General features: G+C 40.7%; 1 protein-coding gene across 6 annotated transcripts in view; it reads right to left on the bottom strand.

The window, feature by feature from the left end:
* Nucleotides 1-24,906, bottom strand: part of CHD8 (chromodomain helicase DNA binding protein 8) — a 61,553-nt gene that overhangs the window by 30,172 nt on the left and 6,475 nt on the right. For 3 of the 6 annotated variants that reach the window (XM_058738445.1, XM_058738446.1, XM_058738443.1), the window contains exons 2-5: nucleotides 10,360-11,419; nucleotides 9,138-9,509; nucleotides 8,026-8,411; nucleotides 6,522-6,636 (exon numbers count right to left, since the gene is read on the bottom strand). In XM_058738445.1, coding sequence (XP_058594428.1) covers nucleotides 6,522-6,636; nucleotides 8,026-8,411; nucleotides 9,138-9,509; nucleotides 10,360-11,202 — 1,716 coding nt within the window. In that variant the 5' untranslated portion in view covers nucleotides 11,203-11,419. Of the gene's footprint in view, nucleotides 1-6,521; nucleotides 6,637-8,025; nucleotides 8,412-9,137; nucleotides 9,510-10,359; nucleotides 11,420-17,422; nucleotides 17,521-24,906 lie in introns of those variants that run through there. The other 3 variants (XM_058738444.1, XM_058738448.1, XM_058738447.1) reach the window with 3 other exon arrangements.

Consider the following 24,906-nt stretch of genomic DNA (forward strand, 5'->3'; position numbering starts at 1 on the left):
GGAGGGGCAGAGAGAGAGGGAGACACAGAATTGGAAACAGGCTCCAGGCTCCGAGCCATCGGCCCAGAGCCTGATGCGGGGCTCGAACTCACGGACCGCGAGATCGTGACCTGGCTGAAGTCGGACGCTTAACCGACTGCGCCACCCAGGCGCCCCAAAACTTCTTAATTAGATAAGCTGATCCCAAAATTCAAAGAAAGAAAAAGACATCTAAGAATAACCAGAAAAAATTAAAAAAGTGTGCTTGGCCTTACCAGATTTTAAGGACAATACAGAGCTATACTAATTAACAAGGGTTGGTACCTCTCCAAGACAAACAGGTCAATGAAATAATGTCCAAATATAGACTAAAATACTTTTGTGGATTTAGAACATAATAAAAATAGCACCTCTAATGAGTGAGGAAAAAGTAGATTATTCTATAAATGGGAATGGAAACAAATGGCCATCCATCTAGAGGGTGAAACTAAATTACATAAAAATAAAAAATTTAAAAGATCTTAAAAATCTTATAAAGAAAAGATATAACATTTCTCTTTCTCTTTAAGTTCAAGCTTCCTCCCCCACCCCCGCCACATGGGACTTGAACTCACGACCCTGAGATCAAGACCTGAGCTGAGATCAAGAGTTGGATGCTTAAATGACAGAACCACCCAGGCACCCCAGAAAAGACGTAACATTTCTGAAAGAAAATGAGGAAGAATTTTTTAATAATCCTGTAGTAGGGAAGGTGTTTCTAATAAATTGATAAATTTGACCTTGCAAAATTTAAGATATTTATATAATATCGTAACAAAGCTGAGACAAATAATGAATTGAGGAGGAAAACATCACATGATACATATCCTAAGCAGAGTTCTTTTGAGTGACTAAGAAAAGATCCATAACACAACAGAAAGATAGGCAAATAACATGGATACAGTGGAAAAAAAAGGTCTTAAATGTAAAAAGATGCTCACACTCATAATAATAAAACAATTACAACTGAAAACTAAACGGAGATACTTTTTTTTTTTCACCTAACAGACTGGCAAAAATCAGAAAGTCTGATCAAATATTGAAAGAGGAACTCCGTGAGAATGCACATGGACATAACCTCTATAAAAGAAAATCTGAAAATACCTTTTGGTCCAGCAATTCCACTTCAAAGGTATTAGCCTACAAATAAATCTGAACAAGTATACAAATCTTTGTAGCATTATTTGTGGTAGTAGAAGAGCAGAGAAAACCTAAATGCTCATCAATAGGGGACTGGTTAAACAAATTACAGTACAAACTGGAATGCTACACAACTATTTACTGTTTTTAAGGTTTTTTCTTTCTTCTTTTTTTTTTTGAGGGTGGGGGGGGAGGGGCAGAGAGAGGAGGAGAGAGAAAATCCCAAGCAGGATCAGCACTCACTATAGGGCTCGAACTCACAAACCATGAGATCATGATCTGAGCCAAAATCCAAAATCAACGGAGCCACCTAGACGCCACTGTTATAGAACTATTTAAAAAGAATGGGCTCAGTTGGTTAAGTGCCTGACTCTTGATTTCAGCTTAGGTCATGATCTTGAAGTTCCTGGGATCAAGCCCTGCACTGGGCTCTGCGCCAACAGCGTAGAGCCTGCTTGGGATTCTCTCTTCCTCTCTCTCTCTTTGCCCCTCCCCCACGCACAAGCACACACACACACACACACTCTCTTTCTCTCCAGATAAAATGTTTAAAAATCTCCCCTGCTCACACAATCGTGCATGCATATGTGCACGTTTTCTCTCTCTCTCAAAATAAATAAATATGTTTTAAAATAAAAAAAAGAAAAAGAAAAAGAAAAAGAAAAAGAAAAAGAAAAAGAAAAAGAAAAAGAAAAAGAAAAAGAAAAAGAAAAAGAAAAAGAATGGGGTAGGGGCACCTGGGTGGCTCAGTCAGTTGAGTGTCCTACTCTTGATTTCAGGTCAGGTCATGATCCCAGGGTTTTGGGATCAAGTCCCATGTTGGGCTCTGCACTAAGCATGGAGCCTGCTTAAGATTCTCTCTCTCCCTCTGCCCCTCCCCACTCTCACACTGCACCCAATTCTCTGTTTTAAAGAAAAAAAGAAAAAAAAAATGGGGTAGTTGACAACACCAAATACTGAAGATGTGGAACTGGAACTCTCATTAGTGGTGAAAATGTAAAATGACACAATCACTTTAGAAGTTGGCAGACGTTTGGGGCACCTGGGTGGCTCTGTCAGTTAAGGGTCTGACTTCAGCTCAGGTCATGATCTCATGGTTCATAGGTTCGAACCCTATAGTGCTGAGCCTGCTTCGGATTTTCTCTCCTGTGTCGGGCTCTGAGCTGACAGCTTGCTCTGAGCCTGAAGCCTGCTTTGGATTCTGTGTCTCCTTCTCTCTCTGCTCCTCCCCCACTCACACACTCTCTGCCTCTCAAAAATAAATGTAAAATAAAATAATACTAAAAAAAGTTGACAGATTCTTACAAAGTTATACGTTTATATGTATAACTACCCTCTGGTCTATCAATGCTATTCCTTAGATTTATCTATGAAAAATGAAAACCTGTGTCCACAAAGTACGACTAAGACTGTTCACTGCAGCCTTATTCACAACAGGTCCAAACAGGAAACAACCCAAATGCTCATGAATAGAAGAATGGATAAACATTATGCTGAAAGAATGGAATCATACTGTCATTCTGTTTACATAAAGTTCAAGAATAGGTTAAGTTTAATCTATGGTAAAGAGAAATCAGAACAACGGTTGCCTATGGGAAGAGGGTAGCCTAACTGAAGTGAGTACAAGAGAATTTTTGGGGTGATGGAACACAGGACTTCATTAAATTACCTCTCTACTCTGGTGTACATTTCAAATTTTCATAATACAAAGAAGGTGGGCTAGACTGATCTTTCCTGATAAAGAATAATCTCCAAGATACATTATTGGAGAAAATAAGGACTGTATAGAAAAGTACATATAAATACAATATTCCCTATTAGTGGAAGTAATGTTCATGAAAGTAAAGAATATTTCTGGAAGGATACACAAAATATTGGTAACAGAGGTTACCTCTGGGGAAGAGAAGTGGGGGACTGTGAGGCTGGGGTCTAGACTGGGAGATATTCATAGTGTCTACTTCTGTGCCCTACTGTAATTTTTCTCACATATATATTTTTTTAACCTAAAAAACAAAATGGCAAATGGTCATGAGGTTTAAAAGTTCCAAAGTACAAAAATGAGAGCATGGTAATCATGACCCACTTACTCTTCAACATTCTCCTAAAAATATTTGTGCATCCTTCCAGGAAAAAAAAATGGATATATAAACATGTATTATTTGTATACACACACATACACACACACTCTCTAAATGTTATTAAAGAGAGAGTATATATATTATTCTACACCTAGATTTTTTTTTCATTTAATATGGAGAGTTTTCCACAATAAGCACACCTACTCTACTTCATTGCTTTCATTTTATTTTTAAATATTTATTTTATCTTGAGAGAGAGAAGCCAAGTGCACGCACAAGCAGTGGAGGGGCAGAAAGAGAAGGAGAGAGAGAATCCCAAACAGGCTCTATGCTCAGCACGGAGCCCGACACAGGGCTCAGTCTAACAATCCTGGGATCATGACCTGAGCTGAAATGAAGAGTCAGATGCTTAACTGACTGAACCACCCATGTGCCCCTTTATTTTTTTAATGCTTTATTTTATCTTTCTTTCTTTTTAGTAATCTCTACATCCAAAGTGGGTCTTGAACTCAAGACCCCAAGATCAAGAGTCACATGCTCTACTGACTGAGCCAGCCAGTCGCCCCTCTATTTCATTGTTTTTAATTGCCAGGTAGTATTCCTTTTTTTTTTTTTTTTTTTTTTTTTGAGAGAGAGAGAGACAGAGACAGCCTGAGTGGGGGAGGGGCAGAGAATCCCAAGCAGGTTCCATGTGGGCTGCGCACAGCGTGGGCTCAACACGGGGCTCAATATCATGAAATTGCGAGATGATGACCTGAGCCGAAACCAAGAGTCGGATGCTCAACTGACTGAGCCACCCAGGCTCCCTGCCATGTAGTGTTCTAGTGCATGGATTTTCAGAGTTTTATTAACTATTTCTCCACCACAGACAGTGAATTTTTGGCCATTTCTGCTATTGCAAATATTGCTATGATACACATACATCATTACATACTTTTGAGTTTCCTAGATGCAGAATCACGGAGTCAAAAGGCATTGACATTTCAAATTGTTACATACTGAAACACTGACTCACCAAAAAGATTGTTTCAACACTCCCATCAGCTGCTTGCTGTTCCTTAAGTCCACTGCCAGCACTGGCATTACCATTTATAATGGGCTGAATTATATCCCCCAAAATTCTTATGTTGAAAACCTAATCCCTAGTACACCTCAGAATGTGACTGTATTTGGAGACAAGAGTTTTAGAGAAGTAAGTCAAAATGAGACTGACAGGGTGGGCCCTAGTTCAACTCGATTGACATCCGTAGAAGAGGAAATTTGGACACATGGAAAGACACCAGGGATTTATGCACGAAGAAAAGACAAGGTAAGAACACAGTGAGAAAGTAGCCATCTACAAGCCAAGGAAAGAGGTCTTAAAAGGTAACCAAACTTGCCGACCCCTTGATCTTGGACTTCTAAGCCTTCAGAATTGTGAGAGGATAAATTTCTACTGTTTAAGCCACACAGTCTGTGGTATGTTATAATGGCAACCCTAGCAAACTAATCCACCACCTTTAAAATTTTGTATTTCTTGTATTACAACGATTTGCCTTTACTTTTTTAATTTAGCCCTTTATTTAACATATACATACATAACTCTTTCTATGCTCTCTTACCATGAGCTAAGCACTGTTCTCTCTCCTTCATAAATGCTTACATTTAATACTCCTAATAACTCTATTTGGTAGGCATTATTACTTGCATTTTAGAAATAAGGAAATCGGGGCACCAAGAGGTTAAATAAACTTGCCTGAAGTGACAGTATTAGTAGAGTTAAGATGAGAATCGAGGAATTCTTGCTCCAGAGTTTATGCTCTTAGCCACTACGTTATTTGTAGAATTATTTGTTATACATGTATAATTTTTATATAGTCAAATAAATGTTCCATTTATGAATTATGAATTTTAATGCCCCCTTACAAAGATCTACTTTACTTGATAATTATTTTAAAAATCCATCCATGTTTTATAGAAAGTTCATGATTTCAAGTTTTACATTTGGACCTTTGATTAAACTAGTATTTGAGGAATGACACAAGAAATCCAGTTTTTTTTTTCCAGTTGTTCTAACATAATTTAATATTTTTTTCTTTCCACTGATTTAAAATGGCATTTAAATTCATATACTAAATTCTCATAACCATTTGAATCTATTTCTAGAATCTATTCTCTTTATTTTAAATGTTTATTTATTTATTTTGGAGAGAGAGAGAGAGAGAGAGAGAGAGAGAGATAGAGAGAGCACACAAGCAAGGAGCAGAGAGAGAATCAGAAGCACGCTCAGTGCTGAGAGTGCAGAGCCTGATGCAGGGCTCGAATTCAATAACCACTGAGATCATCACCTGAGCCGAAGCAGGAAAGCTTAACCAACTGAGCCACCCAGGTGCCCCTCTATTATCTTTATTAATGTTATTTCTTCTCTGATTCCAAACTCTTAGTAATTATTATATCATAATATGCTCTAATGTCTGTTAAAGATAATTTTTGCCTCAATTTTCTTTTCAATAATTTCTTGGCTATTCTCACATGTTAATTTCCCCAGAAAAACCCAGGTATCAGTTAGCCAATGTACTGAATGTGTATCAAGAAAGAAGGTACGCATTTATAAATATTAACAGCTAGAGAAGCACTTAAGGTTCGTTTAGTCCAAACCTTCATTTACTAAGGAAAAATTCAGACACAGACATAGAAGCTAAGTAAATCTGCCAGGCCCACAGTGCTACTTAGAAGAACCATGGGTCTCCCAAATCTTAATACCAGGTTCTTTGTATGGTTGGAAACTAGAACCAAAGGTGGTACCGTAAAGCAACAATGAGAGACAGAGGACTAAGTTTAGTCCAGCTTCTGGTCCAGCTTCTTTTATTTTCTTTCAATGTTTCTCATCTTCAAAAGGTAGGAAAAAACACTGTGCCTAAGCACCCAGTTCAGAGAGTCAGAACCCTGAAGTGTAGAAAAGGTAAGGCAAATAGATAGATGGACAGTTCTAAGAGAAACCAAAGTACTGACAGAGCCATAACAACAACCATGCACATTATTTCATACTTGCTTAGTTTTTAAAACACTAGAATTTTGGAAATGAGTATTGTTATTTGTATAGTAATTGCTTTTTAGCTAAAAAAACCTCAACATTTAAAAGAGACAACCATGACCAGGCCCCACCTCTTTTACCTTTTAGGCCTACCTCTCTTATAGAAAAATTCTTAAAATGTACATAGGCTCATAGTCTCTCGTATCTATTCCTGGTTTGTCTGCCAGAATTAAACATGATTTATCTACTAAGTTCGTTTGGGATCCTTTTACCTGAATGCTGCTTTCTTCATCTTCCCGGGGTGACTGGGCAGGCATGACTTCTACATCTGAATTATCAGATGAAGTATTACGCTTTCTCTTTTTACCCACCACAGGGGTGATGGTGCTAAAAAAGGAAAAACCAAATTCATTTTCAGTAAGGGCCAAATTCATTTAGGAGATAAAAAATATAATTAACCTAACCCATCGTATATGAATGAAACTTCCTGATAGAAGTGTCTAGCTCTTCAGTTGAGGGGACACACAGCTATAGAGCAAGGTGTCTGAAAAAAGAAAATACTGGGGTATCTAAGCCACGGGCTGACCTTTACATCAGATTTGACAAATCCTTGCTACTACTGTATTCACAGATACCTGAAGAAAGGTGGCTAAGACAGTGGAATAAATACTGGGCCAAGAACTGCAAGGCCTCACTTTTAGTTTCAGGTCTGTCACTAGCTGGGCATTAGCTTCCTTATTTATACAATAAACACTGATGACAATACCTGGTTGACAGTTGTTGAGGATAAACTAAGATAGGACACATGAATTTTTTCTTAAAAGCTGAAAAATCTTCTGCAAATATAAAGCATTATTATAATTCCACCACAAAGCCTGAAGACTCCCAGGGGTAGAAGTTAGGGAGAAAGGAATGAGGCTACAAGACGCGGATGACAAAGAGGGGACGCTCAAACGTGACAAGCCCTGGTTCTGACAACACTGCTTCAGGCTGACACTCGTTGCTGAAATCTTCTCTAGTTCACAGATGAGATGCAAGAACAGGGCAGCTACATCTCCAGCAGCTCTTTTACTGATGTGGGTGGTAGGGGGGATAGTGAGAAATCTCACACCACAGCGATATAAAATCAGGAAGATATATACAAACATAGTCAACTTTTAACATAACTCCCAACACAATAGTTGGCTATCTTTCCTGTGCCTTGGTGTTTCTCTTTCAAAATACGCTAATTTGCAAATTTCTGTTTAACAAATCATAAAAGCATTGGGATAGAGAAAAGAAAGGCCTTATTATCCTCTATGACAAACAGATTACCTTGAACTATGTAGCTGCTAAATACAAGTAGTTCCTCTCAACAGTAACTTACTTACTTACTTAGTTACTTATTTGTTTATTTAAAGATTTCTTTAATGTAATCTCTACACCCAATGCGGGGGTTCAAACTTATAACCCCGAGATCAAGAGTCACATGCTCTAGCAACTAATTTAAAAACAAGTGCGCTGGGGGTGCCTGGGTGGCTCAGTAGGTTAAGCGTCCCACTTCGGCTCAGGTCATGATCTCGCGGTTCATGGGTTCGAGCCCCACATCAGGCTCTGTGCTGACAGCTCAGAGCCTGGAGCCTACTTCGGATTCTGCGTCTCCCTCTCTCTCTGTCCCTCTCCAGCTTGCGCTCTCTTTCAAAAATAAATAAACAATAATACACATAAACCTTTTCATTTAAAAACAAGTACACTGCCCTCAAAGGCCCCAACAAAAAAGCAGAGGGTTGTACTCACTTCAGCTTACTCTTGCCCTTAGTTTTGGAGGTACCCGATGTTTTGCTCTTCTTTGGCTTTTCTTCCTTGAGCCTCTCCCCACTGCTCTTCTTCCTGCGTTTCTTTTCACCTTCTTCCTCAGGCCGAACACTGGGCAACTCATCCTCATTTAGGACTCGAGGTATGTTCTGCTCACCCCGGGCACGGGCCCTAGCAATAGCCTCTGCTACGATCCGATTTGCCTTCTCTTGCTTCTTCTGGTGCTCCAGCCTGCGGTTTTCCTCCATTCCTATCTTGCCCCCCGTATGAGGAGCAGAGCTTGCTGGTGAAGACAGAGCTGCCACTTCACTGGCACTTAGAACTTTAACTACGGACAGCCCAGAAGAGGCCCCTTGGGAAGAACCAGCCTACAGAAATAAAGACACTAAAATTTCAACATGCTTGTAGCTACATGGCCTAAATAAAATCCAGCTCTAAAGCAGATAGGTTAGAAACTTTTGATCTCTAATTCCTCAAGAACCAGATTCAGACCAAGTCTGACTGAACCTAGACACATTTAAACAAACAAACAAAGGTGTTTTTTAGTGGGAAAGAGATGAGAAAAGGCAAGAATTATGCCAAACTTCAATATCCTTTAGACATGCTTCTAATGTCAATACCCATCTCCATTATTCTAGAAAATTTTCCAACAATATAACCAATACTAATCGCTAGACCAAAAGTAAAAAAATTCAAATTCTACTCTTGGCCTACCTTTACCTTTCTGGAGGTGGGGGAGGTGGGAGAGGTGAGGGAGGGAGGAATGACAATCACCTGGCCTCTTTAAAACAACTTTTAAATGAAAGAATATTGCCATTCATTTTTACTCCACAATAGTAGGAAAAGATTGTAAATAAAACAGTTCAAAGACTTATATTAGACAAATCATCTCTTAACCCGAACCCAACAATAACCCTCAAATCTTTTCATGACATAATTAAAAGAAAATTTCCATTGGTAAAAGGAATAAAAGACTGCATTTCAGTTCAGAGGCGTGACTCTAGAGTGACCCCACATTCAACAATGAGTGGTTGTGGAGGGTGACAGCAAGGGGCCAGGAGGTTGGTCCTCCCTGCTCCCTGTGGAAGTCTCACCTGTGGCTGCAGCACCACCTTGAGCGGTACTGAAAGTCTTTGCCCTGGGCTCTGTCCCGGCCCCATTATCTGAGCCTGCTGCACAGAGGAGAGTGTCACTGGCTGGGTGGAGGGTGGTGGCGGTGGCTGAGGCTGCGATGATGGAGGCTGTGGTACGATCTGGATTTTCTGCTGTGGCTGTTGCACCTGCAGCTGGATAGTTACTACTTTGGCGGGCTGCCCCTGAGCATTCTTGGCTTGAGTCAGGGCTGCCAGCTGGTTGCCCTGTAACACTATCTTGCCTGGTAGACTCCCTAGAACGACATGCCGGTGTCCTTGGGGACCTCCAGACTGTGGCTGCTGGAGGACCAGGGTGATGCGTTTCGATTCACCCTAGAGTGAAGAAAGGAAATTGCAAGAGAGGCACGACATTAAAGAATGGTATACTCTTAAATATTTACACCAATTTTCCTCATCCTAGAACCATAAAAACTGAGAGTCAGAAGACAGAGTACATTTTATTTTGTCCATCCTCCTAGCTGTCCTGACTGAGTCTTCTATCACCTCTGCCCAGTGGGTGTCAGGCCCTATTTTTGACAAACTCACAGAAGGCTATCTTCTAAGGTAGTCATTCCATTTTTGGCAGTCTGTTAGAACCGAAGTCTTTATAACCAGCCTCCTCATACCTTCTTTCCTCTGATCCTACTTATCTTAATACTACCCCCTCCCCCACAAACTCATCTGGCCCTTTATTCAGAAGCTAGAACCTCTACTTTCTTACAATAGAAACTAGCCTTTTCACTGGATAAAGGACAATCTCAGTAAGAACAGGGAAAACATATACATAGCTTCTGTAAGTCTTGTAAATATAAATAATGACTGTTCCCACAGCATCCAATATTTCTCATAAAACTTTGTATTATACAGTACTATGAATTCTTGTTTAATGTCTGCCTTCCTGGCAGACCGTGAGCTCTGTAAGGACAGGGACTGTGTCTGTCTTGTTCAGCACCAGCGAGGCACAGTGTAAACATGTAATAAGAGCTCAAAAAATGTTAACATTAACTGCTTTCATCTAGTAAGTAGTAAATACGGGGTTGTCAACATTAACTTTAAAAAAAAAAAAAGCAAAGGTAGAATTTAAACAGGATTTTCTAGAGATTGGTCTCATGTGCTCTCTTCTCACACAGTTGCTGGGCCCTCTACTAAACCAAAATTCACCTCCCCCTTTCACTCAAGTCACCTGGGTAGGTGTAGAGGTCAGTGTAACTGCAGGCTTCAGTGGGGGCCCTGTGGCCCCAGGGTTTCCAGCAGGAGCTGAACCCTTAACTGGCTGTAGGACCAGCTGCTTTACTGGTCGGCTGGGCTGGACAATGCGCTGAACAGTAGCCTGGTTCCCAGGGACCTTGGCGGCCAACACTGTATTACCAGAGACAATGGAAACACCTGGTCGAAGGGGAGTGCCGGTTAGCACTTTGGTAAAAGTAACTTTTCCACCATTGGCTGTGCCAGCCACCAGGGGCTGAGCTGTGCTGGTGATACCTTGGGCCTGAATTTGTGCCACATGGGCACCAGTGACTGAGGAGCTTGGTGGGGCCTTAAGGATAACAATCTTAGGGGCTGACTGAGGTGGTTGCCCTCCAGCACTACTGGAAGAGACAGCTGTGGCAGAGACACCCATGAAAGGATTCCCTTGGCTCAGGATCTCCTGGCTCTTGGAGACCTGCAAAAGTCCTGACGTTGGCGTCGGTGTCTGTAATACAGGTTGGGCTGGCTGCTCCTGGCTGACGGGCTGAGTGGTATAATCATGCAAAGTTAAAGATTCTGGAGCTGGAGCTGTTGATTCTTTGGGAAGTTCTGTGGGGGCTGTCTCATCTGGTGGGGGGACCAGGTCACTTGCTGATGAATTCCCCACATCACCACCTCCACCTTCCTGGTTCATCTGATCCAAGGAGTCCAGAGAGCTTGGCAGTCCAAGGGCTTCCTCAATGGGGTCTTGTGTGACCTGGTTGAAGCTGTCATCAGTCAGAGAGTCCAGGCCAAATAAATTTGGGTCATCAAACAGATCCATGATGGGGTCTGCCATCTTGGGAAAGCAATGGAGGGTACTTCCCCAAGGTCTAGGGAGGGAAGGGGAGGGGGGGTACTGGCTCTCCCCTCCCCTCCCCTATTAAGAAAAAAATGTACACAATGGAAGAGGACTACTCTTCAGGTAAAAAGAGGCAAGAAACAAGTGCATGTCAGATTGTCCTGACCTTCATGGAGCAAGATGGCTAGGTCTTCAGAGGAAGATGGTGAAACTCCTGTTGTGAGGAAGACAAATGAAAAATAAGCAAAGTTGGTGCCCTCAAAGAAAATCTCTCCTTCTTAGGTACTACCCTTTATATCAACTGGCATCAGAACAAGAAAAGAGGGAAACGTGAGGTAATCTGAGGACAAAGACACGGCAGAGAGAATACCCACATTTTTGCTTCAAACTAAATCTATAAAAGAAATAAAACCCCCTTTTTGGGCTTACACCTACACACTCTGAAGTTTCTGTCTGTCAAGAGCTTTGCTGTCTGTGTCCATTTCTTTATAATTATCATTCTTGGGTACAGATCAGGAAATTTAACATTCATTCGCCTTCTATTTGAGGTTAAGTTGACAGAGCTTTACAAGATACCAGCAACATTTCAATGAATGTAGATAAAGGCTTCTGAATGTAGATAAAGGTTTCTGAATATATTGTATTTCATAAATTTCCCTTGTATTTTATATGCTTTTACTTACTACTGGCAAAAATAACCGCTTTTAACTAAAGCTTACAGTATAATCTTGCTACACTTATAGTGTAATTTTACCCAGGAAGTTTCCCAAACTTTGTGCTAATTAACATATCAATCTATGCATACTATTTCTGTTCTAAAGTCCCTTCCCCCCTTTCTCATATTTAAGATCAAAAACTTCTTTGGCAAAAAATTCAAAGAATTGTACATTTTAGTTCCACTTATATTCCCAACTTTCTCTCTCATCATTTCCTATATACACCCTACATTCCAGGCCAACTAGACTACACAGTTCCCCTAATGTGATTCCTATCTGCATGACTTTGCCTATTATGCTGTAGCTTCTGCCTAGAACACCCCACCCCCACTCCCAAGCATCTCTCCCATCTGAAATCTTTCCCACCTTCAAAGATCTTCCTTCTACTCTAAAAGAACCCTGAACCTCCACCCCTTTAACCACAAAGCAATCTGTGATGACTTGGTCCTCCCACCTTCCTTAAATACCCACCAGTGTTATTCGCACCTGATTTAAAGCACTTATATTTAATAGTTAACTAAAATGACCAGTCTCTTGCCCATATCCTCCGAAGACCCAAATGTTCCTTTGTGCAAATTATAAAAAGCTGCCTGCTCCTTAAGATGCTTGTCTGCCATCTGCTGGAAATTGTCATACTAAACATGTTATCAATGATGATAATGAATATGTGCAATGCACACCCTGCACAATCCTGCATGGTAGCCCAGCTGCTCTTTCCCCAAGAGACAAAAAGTTCCCGGATGGTAGGAACCACATCTTATTTATCTGCAGATCCCGAAAGAACCAGGAGGATATCACATACATGGTAGCTACTCAAAAAAATAGTTAACGAATTAATATATTTGCTTGCAGTATATGGAATGAACCATTGAGTCCTTACAAAAATTCGATAGTACTCCCTATTCTAAGAGGAGACAGTAGTTTCCATCTTGAAAAACTGTCCTACAAATAAATGAAAGCATGTTTAGTAAATCCAAGTCTGAGGATTTAAGTTCATAAAAATGTTAGAATAGGTTACAACTAAAGCAAGGTATTGTAAGTACATCAACCATATAGCTAAAATGCATGAAAAACTAGCCTTTATTCTTTGTATATGATGTCAACACTTGACAATTCAGGAAAGCCTTGCTTGATAAGACCTTCTGTCTTAAAAGACACCAGAGAAGAAACTTGTCAGTGGCACAGTACGTAGACTTTACTAAAGAATTTTCCACACAACCCACAAACTATTTTTCCCCTCAACTTATTCCAGTTATTGTTACAAAACAATATAATGTGGCTAAATATCCCCGAAACCCAGATACAAAGAGAATAGACTGATCATAGTGTACACAGGGCATCTCCACCAATGTTAAACAAGATTTCCCTTGCTTCAGTAATTGTATACCCTTCACATCTCCCCCAGGATTCATATCACTTCCTACTTCTGGCTAAACTATTCCACCAACTCACTCCAGCCTCTATTTAATGCCTGTCCCAAAGTTGCTCAAAATGACAATCAGAAAAGTTATACATATTTCTTGATTTAATAAAAATCTACTCAATAGTTTTAACTACATCAGCTTTTTTCTAGTTATGCCCTACTTTGCTGCTAGCTTTCATCTCCTATTCACTGTCACAGATGTTGCACTAAAAAAAATCTAACAGTTAGGTGTCATATAAAAACTATAACACAAGTTTCCACTACTTAGAAGTTTATAAACTGCCTCTTCTTTCATGGGCAATTTTGTCCTTTCCAGTACTCCTTACTGGGGCAGAGGGAGTACTCCTTACTATTTATTCCTCCCAATGCTCTTCCTTTCCTCCACAGCAGTTCAATCACAGACAGAAATCTCACCTTTTTCATGGGAAAAACATAGGCTAACAGTTTCTGAAATATTTCCTTACCCTCATACAACTCAAGTATAAGTTTTCAAAGGTCAATCAGTGCATTTGTCATTTATCCCCATCCCCAATTTTTGAGCCAAATTTCTTCTTCCCCTCATTCAGTCTGGGCCCAATAGTTTAAAAACATCACCAGTGGGGCGCCTGGGTGGCTCATATGGTTAAGCGTCTGACTCTTGATTTTAGCTTGGGTCAACATCTCATAGTTTGTGACATCGAGTCCTGTGTCGGGCTCTGCACTGACAGCATGGAGCCTGCCTGGGTCTCTCTCTCTTCCTCTCTCTCTGCCCCTCCCCCTGCTCATGCTCTCTCTCTCAAAATAAATAAACTTTAAAAAAATTTAAAAAGGGGGCACCTGGGTGGCTTAGTCAGTTAAGCGACCAACTTTGGCTCAGGTCATGAGCCAAAGTGAACTCATGGTTTGTAGAACTCATGATTGATTCCAGCTCTACACTGGGCTCGCTGCTATCAGTGCAAAGCCCACTTTGGATTCTCTGTCCCCCTCTCCCTCTGCCCCTCTCTTAGCTTGTGAGCTCTCTCTCTCAAAAATAAATAGAACACTAAAAATAAGTAAATAAAATAAAAATAAACATTAAAAAAATCAAAAATGAAAACATCACCAGTGACTTCATGCCACACCACCAAGTTTCACCACTTCTCAGTCCCGTCACATCAACTCACCTCTACTGACCTAATTCATCTTGTATGTATGTTTTTAATCCTAGTCTCCTGCTTCTTTTCTAACTCCCATGTTTAAGTTGTCCTTGACTCTCAAAAGATGAAACCTTCTCCCAACATACCTCTAATTTTCTTCACCCCTCCATCTATTCCTACTTCATGGGTCATCCTGGCTATATCCACAACTGGTCTTTTCTTTTCTTTTTTTTTTTTTTTTTTTTTTTTTTTTTTTAATTTTTTTTTTTTCAACGTTTATTTATTTTTGGGACAGAGAGAGACAGAGCATGAATGGGGGAGGGACAGAGAGAGAGGGAGACACAGAATCGGAAACAGGCTCCAGGCTCTGAGCCATCAGCCCAGAGCCTGACGCGGGGCTCGAACCCACAGACCGTGAGATCGTGACCTGGCTGAAGTCGGACGCTTAACCGACTGCGCCACCCAGGCGCCCCGACAACTGGTCTTTTCTACCAAGCTCAATGTATCACATGAATTCTCTTTCTATGGTTGAAATCCTGGTAGTAACAATAAGTAGATGTTAAGCATTCAAATACACGAAGCACTTAGATATCCCTCAGTAAAACAACTGCCTAGATAAAGAAATCATATCAGCCTTTTTTCATAGCGAGAATGAAAAGCTGGTGCTGGCCTATCACTGCCCCAAACAGAAACATATGTATATGCTCAAAAGGAAAGACAAGAGTTTGATGATTGCACTTAATCACTTACTATAATTTAAATTTTTTTTAACGTTTATTTATTTTTGAGACAGAGAGAGACAGAGCATGAATGGGGGAGGGTCAGAGAGAGGGAGACACAGAATCTGAAACAGGCTCCAGGCTCTGAGCGGTCAGCACAGAGCCTGACGCGGGTCTTGAACTCACGGACTGCGAGATCGTGACCTGAGCCAAAGTCGGCCACGTAACCGACTGAGCCACCTAGGCGCCCGATCACTTACTATAATTTTAAACTAATGACAGAAACCTTGATGGGATGGGTAGGAGTTGGGGAGAAATGGAACATGCTAGTAAGTTAGAATCCAAGGCTACCTATCTATAATCTCCATATAACAAGTTAATGCTAGACAAATACTTTATACAATAGCTTTTCATTTCCCTCCAACTATTCCTCCTCCATGAAGTAAGGATAAACCGATGTTCTTCTGCAGATTTATCACCTTTACTATAGCTCTTCTTGCTTTGTTTTTGTTTTTTTAATGAATCTACAGAGTCTCAACTCTCCTGTTTTTATTTTACAGGTCTCCTTCTCCTGGCCCATTTCAAAAACACCTTGTCTGATCATAAAGGACTTTGTTTCATACTATTATCTACTTTTCATTGCAATCTCCCCATACCTTTCAACAAAGCAGTGATTCTCAACTAGGGGCTGAAAAGTATGTGTGGTTTGGAAATGTGTACTCAATGTCATAATTTTATATTTATCAAATGGAAGAGGAAAACACATCTCATTGTTTAGGTATACTAAGTAAAACCAAACAAAATCTTGGCCACTGAAGATCTGTAAAAGGCAACTGGGGGATGAGGAGATGGGGGAGGGTGATGGGAGAAGCATGCCTGGTTTAGAAGGGTTACCAAACATCTCTCTGGTAGGATAAGATTTCTTATGGTCTCTCAAAAGGGAGTTTATCATAATTTATTGTTTACGATGGATGAGAAACACTGCAACAGAGATTAGTCTAGCTGTCTAATAGATAAAATTACATAAAATGAACTACAAACATCCATTCTCCAGACTTATCTGTACTGCCCACCCTCTTAGAATATAATGAACTAATGCCACAGTGACAAATACTGACCTTTTTTGGGTAATATGCACTTCCAAAAAGTACCACCCATGCCCAGTTAACCTTTTGACTGCTCCAAGATTTGGAAAAGAACTATTTTACTTCAAAGTACAAATCTTGTTATTGGAAACTGTATCCTTTCAAGAGGATCAGCTGAAGACAGACATATACACATGTTATTGAAACACAAGATAGGTAGAAGCAGCTCAATCTAAATGAGAAATCCCTTGAAATAACCGGAAGGCCTAAAATGAAAATCACCAACGTAATTTTTGAAAAGAAGAATTTAAAAACTGTACCATGGAGACATTTATAAGACTCAAAGAGTCTCAAATCTTATAAAGAAATGGGAAATAAGCATCCAAGGTGAATGTAATCACAATTTAGGGTCAGCAAGGGATCAGGATGGAAGGACACAGACCCTAAGAAATGGAGCTCTCAACTTGGAGCCACTCAAAAGATTTCCTCAAGAAGATCAGGATCCTAGGCCATCTTCTATATCTTCACCATTCCCAATGCCAAATGTGTGGCTACTCTGTTTCTGTTTTCCCAATTATTGAAGGAAAAAGCACTCGCACCTCAATCAGAGGTATAGACATTTGGGGGCAAACATGGCTGGTAAAGTGAGCCTTTCTGAATAAACAGGGAAAGAAAGTAAAATAGGCAACTATGAAAGCTAAAAGCATGTACGTATATTCAGGGGTTAAAAAAGAAACTATAAAAATTATGTACTCATATAAAAGAAGAGAAGAAAAAAGGTAAGGAAGTGAGGGCTTGATTGAGAGGGAAACGCTACTGGAGGTGGGGGTGGCGGGGACCCGGGTACATTACCTGCTCATACTGCCGGGGTTGGTGCCAGGAAGGCCCATACAGCAAAGGGGGGAGATTTCAGGCAACTGGCGCCTCCAAAATGGAAATGAGGTACATGCACTTGACGGAGGGAGCTAGCGGGGTGCCCTCCAGGGTGGGGATGGCCAAGACGGGAAGATGCGGGGGGGGGGGGGGGGGGGGAGGGGGGGTGTGGATGCCCGGGTGGGAGCAATGTTAGGGCGGAAGCTACAGGCTGGGAGGCCCGACAAAACCTGAAGGAGAAAAGAAGCTGTGCCTCACCCCAGCGGGGTAAGAGAGGTGCCTTTACCTGCAGTGGCCGTGGGGGGCCGGTTCGCCCCTCTCGCTGTCTCTCCAGCACCAGTTCCCCCCCTTCTCCTGCGCAACCTAACTTGATGCTCCCGCCCGCCCCACGTCCTCATTGGCTAAACCCTACTGCCACTCACCAAAGGCGCAAGGACGCAAAACAGCGCAAAGGGCGGGACTAGAGAGAGCTTCCCCCTCCCCCGCCACCGCGGGTTAGGTTGAGAACGCACGGAGAGGCCTATCCGGTTTCTAGGGCCGAGGCGAAGCCTGCAGCTTGCTTGAAAAAAAAGGGGCCTGGCCAGAAGCACAATCTCTTGCTGCGGGAAACTAGTCCTGGGGATTAAATTCCCTACCACCTACACTGTATTCTGCACACCAAAGAGCGTAAACTTGGGAGGGAGGGTTCCACACTATGCCAACTCCGCCTCCCAATGAATCCCCTACCTTCTAGCAGCCCTGTCTATCCCTCTCTTATAGTGACTATACCGGATCCCACTCCCCATTAAAAGGAGCCAAATCTTAACACCATAATGGGAATGAGTCAGCCTAGTTGCTGGAATATGGGGCCTTTTACCTTTAAAAGATAAGTACTCTTTCTGCCAAAAACATAATGCTGGTTTGTATTCTTTATACCCCAACCTCTGGGCAGCAGTATCACTTTCTGGAAAGTAATCCCAGGTGCCCTCTAACAATTCCCAGACCCCTCCCTTCCAAAACACACATCCACTCCTCACCCCTAAACCTGATCTCTGACCCCCACATCACTTCTTTTGAAATTCAGCCTGTTTGACATATTGGCCAGTATCCACTTTGCAATGTCACTTCGAGGCCACTCTAATTCCCAATGAACCTAGTCAACCCCAGAATGATGGTGCCCAAGCTTAAATCCCTCAAAAGTAAACGATTGCTAAAAACAGCTGCTTACCTCCTGACCACTAGTTTCCCCTGAAGTGTAACCAGCCTCAACAATGAAATCCTATTTTCAGTACTAAGACACAACTGAGGAAAGAGATCAACTTGGCCTTAGATTTCCTACTTTTAAAGATCCTAGCATTACTGGTATTGTTAGGAACACCCAATAACACTCCTGTAAATAGCAATTCTGTTTTCCCATTCGCTCAGACTTAAAACCTCAAAGATATCTCTGAAACCTCCTGTATCCACCATCCAATCATTTGCCAGGTCCCACTGACTCTTGCAATATATCACACACGGATTTTGGAGCTGGCAGGGCCTTTGGCAATCATATCAAGTCAACCCTCTTGTACAGATGAGAAAACTGAGGCTTACAGAGATGAGTGATTCAACTATTAAACTAAGAAGAAAGTTAGGATTCATTATCTGACTCTCTTATCTCTGCTGTCACCTCTTTATTTATGCAGTTGCTTGTGTAAAAAAAAAGAAACTTCATAACTGATCCCTTTTCCTATGAATCCATTCTGCTACCAGATTAATTTCCTAAAACACAGTAAAGTCAAATCAGTCTCCTGCTTATAAGTGTTTGAAGGTTCCCTGTTACTTAAGATATAAATCTTAAGACTACATCTTGCTTTTCCAATCTTATTTCCCATTATTCTACACATATACTAGCCAAAAAACAAAATAAAAACCCCAATTTATTGCTGTCATATATTTTTCTCATATCCTAGCTAATGCTACTGCCTTCAAATTATATTCCATCCTTCTTTCATTTATTTGCCTTATCAAAATCTTATTTATCCCTTAAGATGGACATCAAAAAATACCTCTTCATTATGTCTACATTTATTGAGTGTATAATACACTAATGTGGAAATATTAGAGAATCAAAGGTGAATAAGACATAATTTCTACCCTCATATACATATACACAGACTCCCATTAAGGCTCCTACCTTGGGCTATTCTGCCAATATAGGAAAGGGGCTTTTGGTTGCTGATCAGAAAAAAAATCAAATTTCCACTATACAGCTTTTTTCTGGACTACCACAGCAGCCTCCTAAAGTGTTTCGGTGTCCCTAACCCCTCATTTCCCAGATGTATTCTCTATTCAGTAGCCAGTTAGCTAACTGAAACGCAGTTCTGCTCATGTCATTCTGTTTCAGTGGCTCATCCGCCCATCAGAAAATGCTTTAACATGGCATTCAAGGCCTTCCTTAAAGGGTCTGGCCTTAACCTATTTTTTCAATCTCCTCTAATTTTGTTGTGATTTACACTTTGGCAATACTGAACTACAAAGTTCCTTAGTTTCCTCTAATGTCTCATGCTGTTTGCCATTTCTGTGCTTTGTTTTGACTTTCCTCTTATCCCTACTGCCTGAATACTCCTTTTTTGTGACCCACTTTACTTCCTTAGTTAACTCCTCATCTTTTAAGAAATTACTTCCTTGATAACCTTTTTCTTCTACCCTCTCCATATATATATATATATATATATATATATATATATATATATATATATGGGGAAAAAAAGCTGTATAGTATAAATTTGATTTTTTTTTTTTTCTGCTCAGCAACCAAAAGCCCCTTTTCTATATTGGCAGACTAGCTCAAGGCAGGAGTCTCAATGGGAGGCTGGATCTTACCTCCCACTATAGGGGGGTGGCCTGTTGGAGAAGATGGGAAATTGGATGGGGGGGGGGGGTCACCTCCTTTTCCTGGCAAAGACAAAGTACACATGTGACCCAAACTACTTTAAGTGGACAGTCCTATAGAGAATTTTGACTTTGAAGAGGTAATGCAAAGACCCAGAACCAACTCAACAATACTCAGCAATGGGAGACACTTGAGTTCTACTATAGCATCCTGAACAGACTATTCAGTGGTGTTAACCCTGGACATGTTCTCTATGTCTCTAACCTCCCTTAGTTTTCAGATCATTTTCTAAACCAGACTGTCTAGCATTCCCATTGATTTTGTGAGCTGCACAGTATCATTCCAATAAATCCCCTTTCTGCTTAAATTAGCCAAAAGATGATTTCTGTTGTTTGTAACCAAGAACCCTAACAAGGAGATTAGTGCCTGGATCATAGCAATGTGGGTCAAAAGGTAATGATAAGAAAGAAGGGACAGAGCTGAGTAATATTTAGGGAATAAAAATCCATAGAACCTAAAGTTTAGAGAAAGAGGAGTTTAGCTATGTTTAGTCCAGCCATGTTGAATCTGAGTTGCCTAGAGCAGTTCAAGTTAGTAAAATTTGATAGGAGGTTGGATGTATAAATCGGAAAGTTGGCTTGGTGATAGATTTAAAGTACTCAGTATCTAACTAAAAGTGCTGAGTGGAGATTGCCCAGGGGGTATGTAAAGCAGAGCAAGTATACAAAAAAACTGCATCAATACCATTGAGAGACAACAGAGAATGTTGGAGTCTGTGAAGGACTGAAGAATCCAAGAGAGTGTAGCTGCTAGTCAGCTCTAGTTAATTGTTGGCATATGGAAATGCACACCCAAGGTTGAGAGAGAACTTCAGATTTTTCAAATGCCAGAAATAGAGTTTTATGTAAATCTAGGTTTTAAATGTAGACAACTAATTTTTAAAAAACACACTTTAAACACTGCAGGCTAACCAAAACATGTAGTTGGAAACCCAAGTGTTGAGATTTTTGATTCAGAGTGAGAAAAGTTAGGAGGAACCCAGGAGAACATCAGGATTTAAGAATTGGAATAAGCGCGGCGGGGGGGGGGGGGGGGGGCGGGGGGGGGCGCCTGGGTGGCTCAGTCGGTTAAGCGTCCGACTTCAGCCAGGTCACGATCTCACGGTCCGTGAGTTCGAGCCCCGCGTCAGGCTCTGGGCTGATGGCTCGGAGCCTGGAGCCTGTTTCCGATTCTGTGTCTCCCTCTCTCTCTGCCCCTCCCCCGTTCATGCTCTGTCTCTCTCTGTCCCAAAAATAAATTAAAAAAAAAAACGTTGAAAAAAAAAGAATTGGAATAAGCGCGGCGGGGGGGGGGGGGGGGGGGCGCCTGGGTGGCTCAGTCGGTTAAGCGTCCGACTTCGGCTCAGGTCACGATCTCGCGGTATGTGAGTTTGAGCCCCGCGTCGGGCTCTGTGCTGACTGCTCAGAGCCCGGAGCCTGTTTCAGATTCTGTGTCTCCCTCTCTCTCTGACCCTCCCCCGTTCATGCCCTATCTCTTTCTATCTCAAAAATAAATAAACGTTAAAAAAAAAAAAAAAAAAAAAAACAGAATTGGAATAAGCGGGCAGCATACAACTCTTGATCTTAAAGTTGTGAGTTCAAGCCCCATGTTGGGCACAGAGCCTACTCAACCAGTGGGTGGAGGGATGGGTAAAATAGGTGATGGGGATTAAGGAGTATATTCAGTGTGATAAGTACCAGGTGTTGTATGGAAGTGTTGATTCACTATATTATACACCTGAAACTAATATTATACTATTTTAACTAGAATTTAAACAAAAATTCAAAAAAAAATTTTTTTAAAGAGTCAAATAAGCTACACCTAAGTAGGTAGAGAAGGAAAAGCTAGAGAAGCAAACAGTGCAAGTCACAGAAGCAAACAGAGTAGAGAACTGCAGGGGGAAAGAGTGACCAATTATATCAAATAAAGCAAAAATGTCTGACAATATAATAATTTTTAAATGTCCACTGGATATAATAATTGAAAGCCTTCTTAATTCCTACTTTTCACGGTCAAACCCAAGTAATCAGTCCCTTTTGAGCTTTCACGGCTTTTTTGTTAAGTATTCTTTTAGGATAAGTATCTTCTACTTTATTATCTTAGTTATATTTGTACATGGAGGTATAATGAACACTGAAGTCAGAGGGACATGGATTCAAATTTCTGTCCCACCAAGTACATTAACCTTTCTGAATCTAGTTCATTCTTCTGTACAAAAGGGAATCAAGTTACAGCGCCATTAATGAGGATTAATGAAACACCTAACACAGTATTTGGCACATAAACACTATGTCCTAGGAGGTACTCAACTAATGTTGCTGGATATATTGTCGGGAAAAAAATTTACCTACCTAGGAGATGCTAGTCAGTCTTAGAGGGGATCACCACCCAGATTAATGGCCTCCAAAATACTTTGTTAATTTCAGCCAGGTAATATCTATATTACTTGAATGTACACTCAGGCTCTCTTCCTCTATATTATATCTAATTTAAGGCAAAAAGGAACAACTACAGTTTAGATTCTAGAGTCTGAAGATTATGTTCAACTAACTGGCTTTAGTCAGCCTAAACCTGCTCTAGATAGATGTTCTAAGTCACTAGTATCCAACCTTAAGTGGTGAGAGACCTAAATTAAGAATCTCAGGGATCCAAGAAGGATCACATAAATTTTAGAAAAACCATTCCCACTCTCACACACTTTTTTCAGACAGCTTCCAGGACATCAGGATGACTTTTCTGGTTTTCTTTCTACCTCTCTGGCCACTTCTGCTTTGCTACTCTTCTCTACCAGCCTTTCATTGTTGAAGCTCACCAAGGTTTGGTCCTAAGCCCTCTTTAATTCTTTCTGTATTTTCTTTTCAAGAATGTCTAATTTACATACATGGCCTCAACTATTATTATTTCCTTCAACAAATGATCTATATGCTTATATTTCTCATTTATATCTCTGGGCAAGAGGTCAACCCTGGACTCTGGACCCCATACATCTACTTGCTTACTCAATGGCTTTTCTTGGTAGTGTCTCCAATCTCCTTGGCTTACTCACTTGTTCAATTCTCCCTATAAAGGCTTATTACCTCAAGGAGGCTGATTCCTTGGTAGTCTGCCTAGTCTCCTTCATCTCTACCACCACACATGCACACACACAAAGAGGGTAATCATCTTCCAACAGTCACGGCTGCAGAGACTAGAAAATCTCTTCCTTACCATCATATCCATTATTTTAAAATCCTACCTTTACCTCCTAAATATCCCTCAAATGCATCCACTTGTCTCCACTGCCATTCTAGATCAACTTACCATCCCCACTTCCCTGAACTATTATTGCAAGTGCCTTCTAACTGCTTTTCCTCCATTCTGCCTATTTAACTCTAACTTACCCTTCAAAGCTCATTTCGACATCATCATTTCAAAGAAAAGCTTTTCCTGATGTCACAAACAAAAACAGCCAAATTTACTGAGTGTATATTATGTGCCAAGCATTCTTCTAAACAATTAAAATTCATTAACATATTCAATTTTATTAAGTCTGGAATCTCTCTCTTTTTTTTAACAGACAAGGAAACAGGCACCAAGAGATTTGCCAACATCCCACAGCTAGTGAAAAATAGTACCACATTCAAATTTAGGCAGTGTGGCTTCAGAAGTCACATTCTTAATCACCTTACTGTAGTATGCTTTAGGTTAGATGCCCCCATGATAAATTCTCCTGTAATATCCATAACTTTATTTTTGTAGTGAGATTAAATAACTGATTATAGAATCAGTTGTTTGATGTTACTGCCTCCGCCATTAGAGTGTAAGTTCCACAAAGGCAAAAACTGTGTATGACTTATTACACTATTCCCTTTGCTTCTCAGGTGGTAATAGGCATTTAATGCACTTTTCTTGAGGAACTGCATATTCTTTCCTTTTTTTTTTTTTTTTTTTTAAGATTTTATTTTTAAGTAATCTCTACACCCAATGTGGGACCTGAACTTACAACCCAGACATCAAGATATCAAGAGTCGCATGCTCCACCAACTGAGCCAGGGAGCGCCCCGGGAGTGCATTTTCAACTTCTGGCAAAGGTGTGTGGGAGTGGGGCTGTGGAGAGGTAATGGGGAGGTTTCTGAGCAAGAGCAAGGGCTTCCCTCAGACTGCAGATAATAAATGGGCAGAGGCATGTTTCCTACCAGAAACATTCATTCAGAAGACGCATTATAGAATCTTCACTTTTGAGAACGTGGAGTTGACACAGCTTTTACATAGAGTCAAAGGGGTTACATACAATATACATAAAAGACTATTTTCTATAGTGTGATAATCAGTATTGAAAATAATGAAATTTTAGTTACCTCCTTTAGGCTTGGGACCATAAAGCCTCAGTGGCAGCCAATTTAAAACTGCGGCAAGAAGCAAATAGATGACACTATACCCATATGACCCAACTAGGGCATGGATTCATTTTCAAGTCAGCCTCAATGTAGATTTTTTTTTTTCCAGTAAAACTCTAGAGTTTTCCCTATGTCTGAAGACAGAAAATAAGAGCCTAATCTTTAAGGATCATGGCCCATAGGTCGAGTTAGACTGATCTGGAAAAGTACTTCTTTGCTGGCACATGGTCACCAAGATGAAAATAACATTCTGGGTTCCAGCTGAAGAATATCTAACTGGATCAACATATCCACCTTGTATGATGCCACTTTTGGGCATCCGGTATAAGTAACAATATATACAATTTAGGTAATAAAGTCCTAGGCCTCCGTGTGCTCCCCCCATCCCCACACACATAGCACTCTTTCAGGCACTTTTTAACTGAGCCAAGTGTACATACATTTGCTCAGCCTAACAGAAAAATATAAACTTTTACTTAATTATTTATGAGATATTATTTT

This window comes from Neofelis nebulosa, chromosome 7 (genome assembly GCF_028018385.1).
Source record: "Neofelis nebulosa isolate mNeoNeb1 chromosome 7, mNeoNeb1.pri, whole genome shotgun sequence".
NCBI classification, from domain to species: Eukaryota; Metazoa; Chordata; class Mammalia; order Carnivora; family Felidae; genus Neofelis; species Neofelis nebulosa.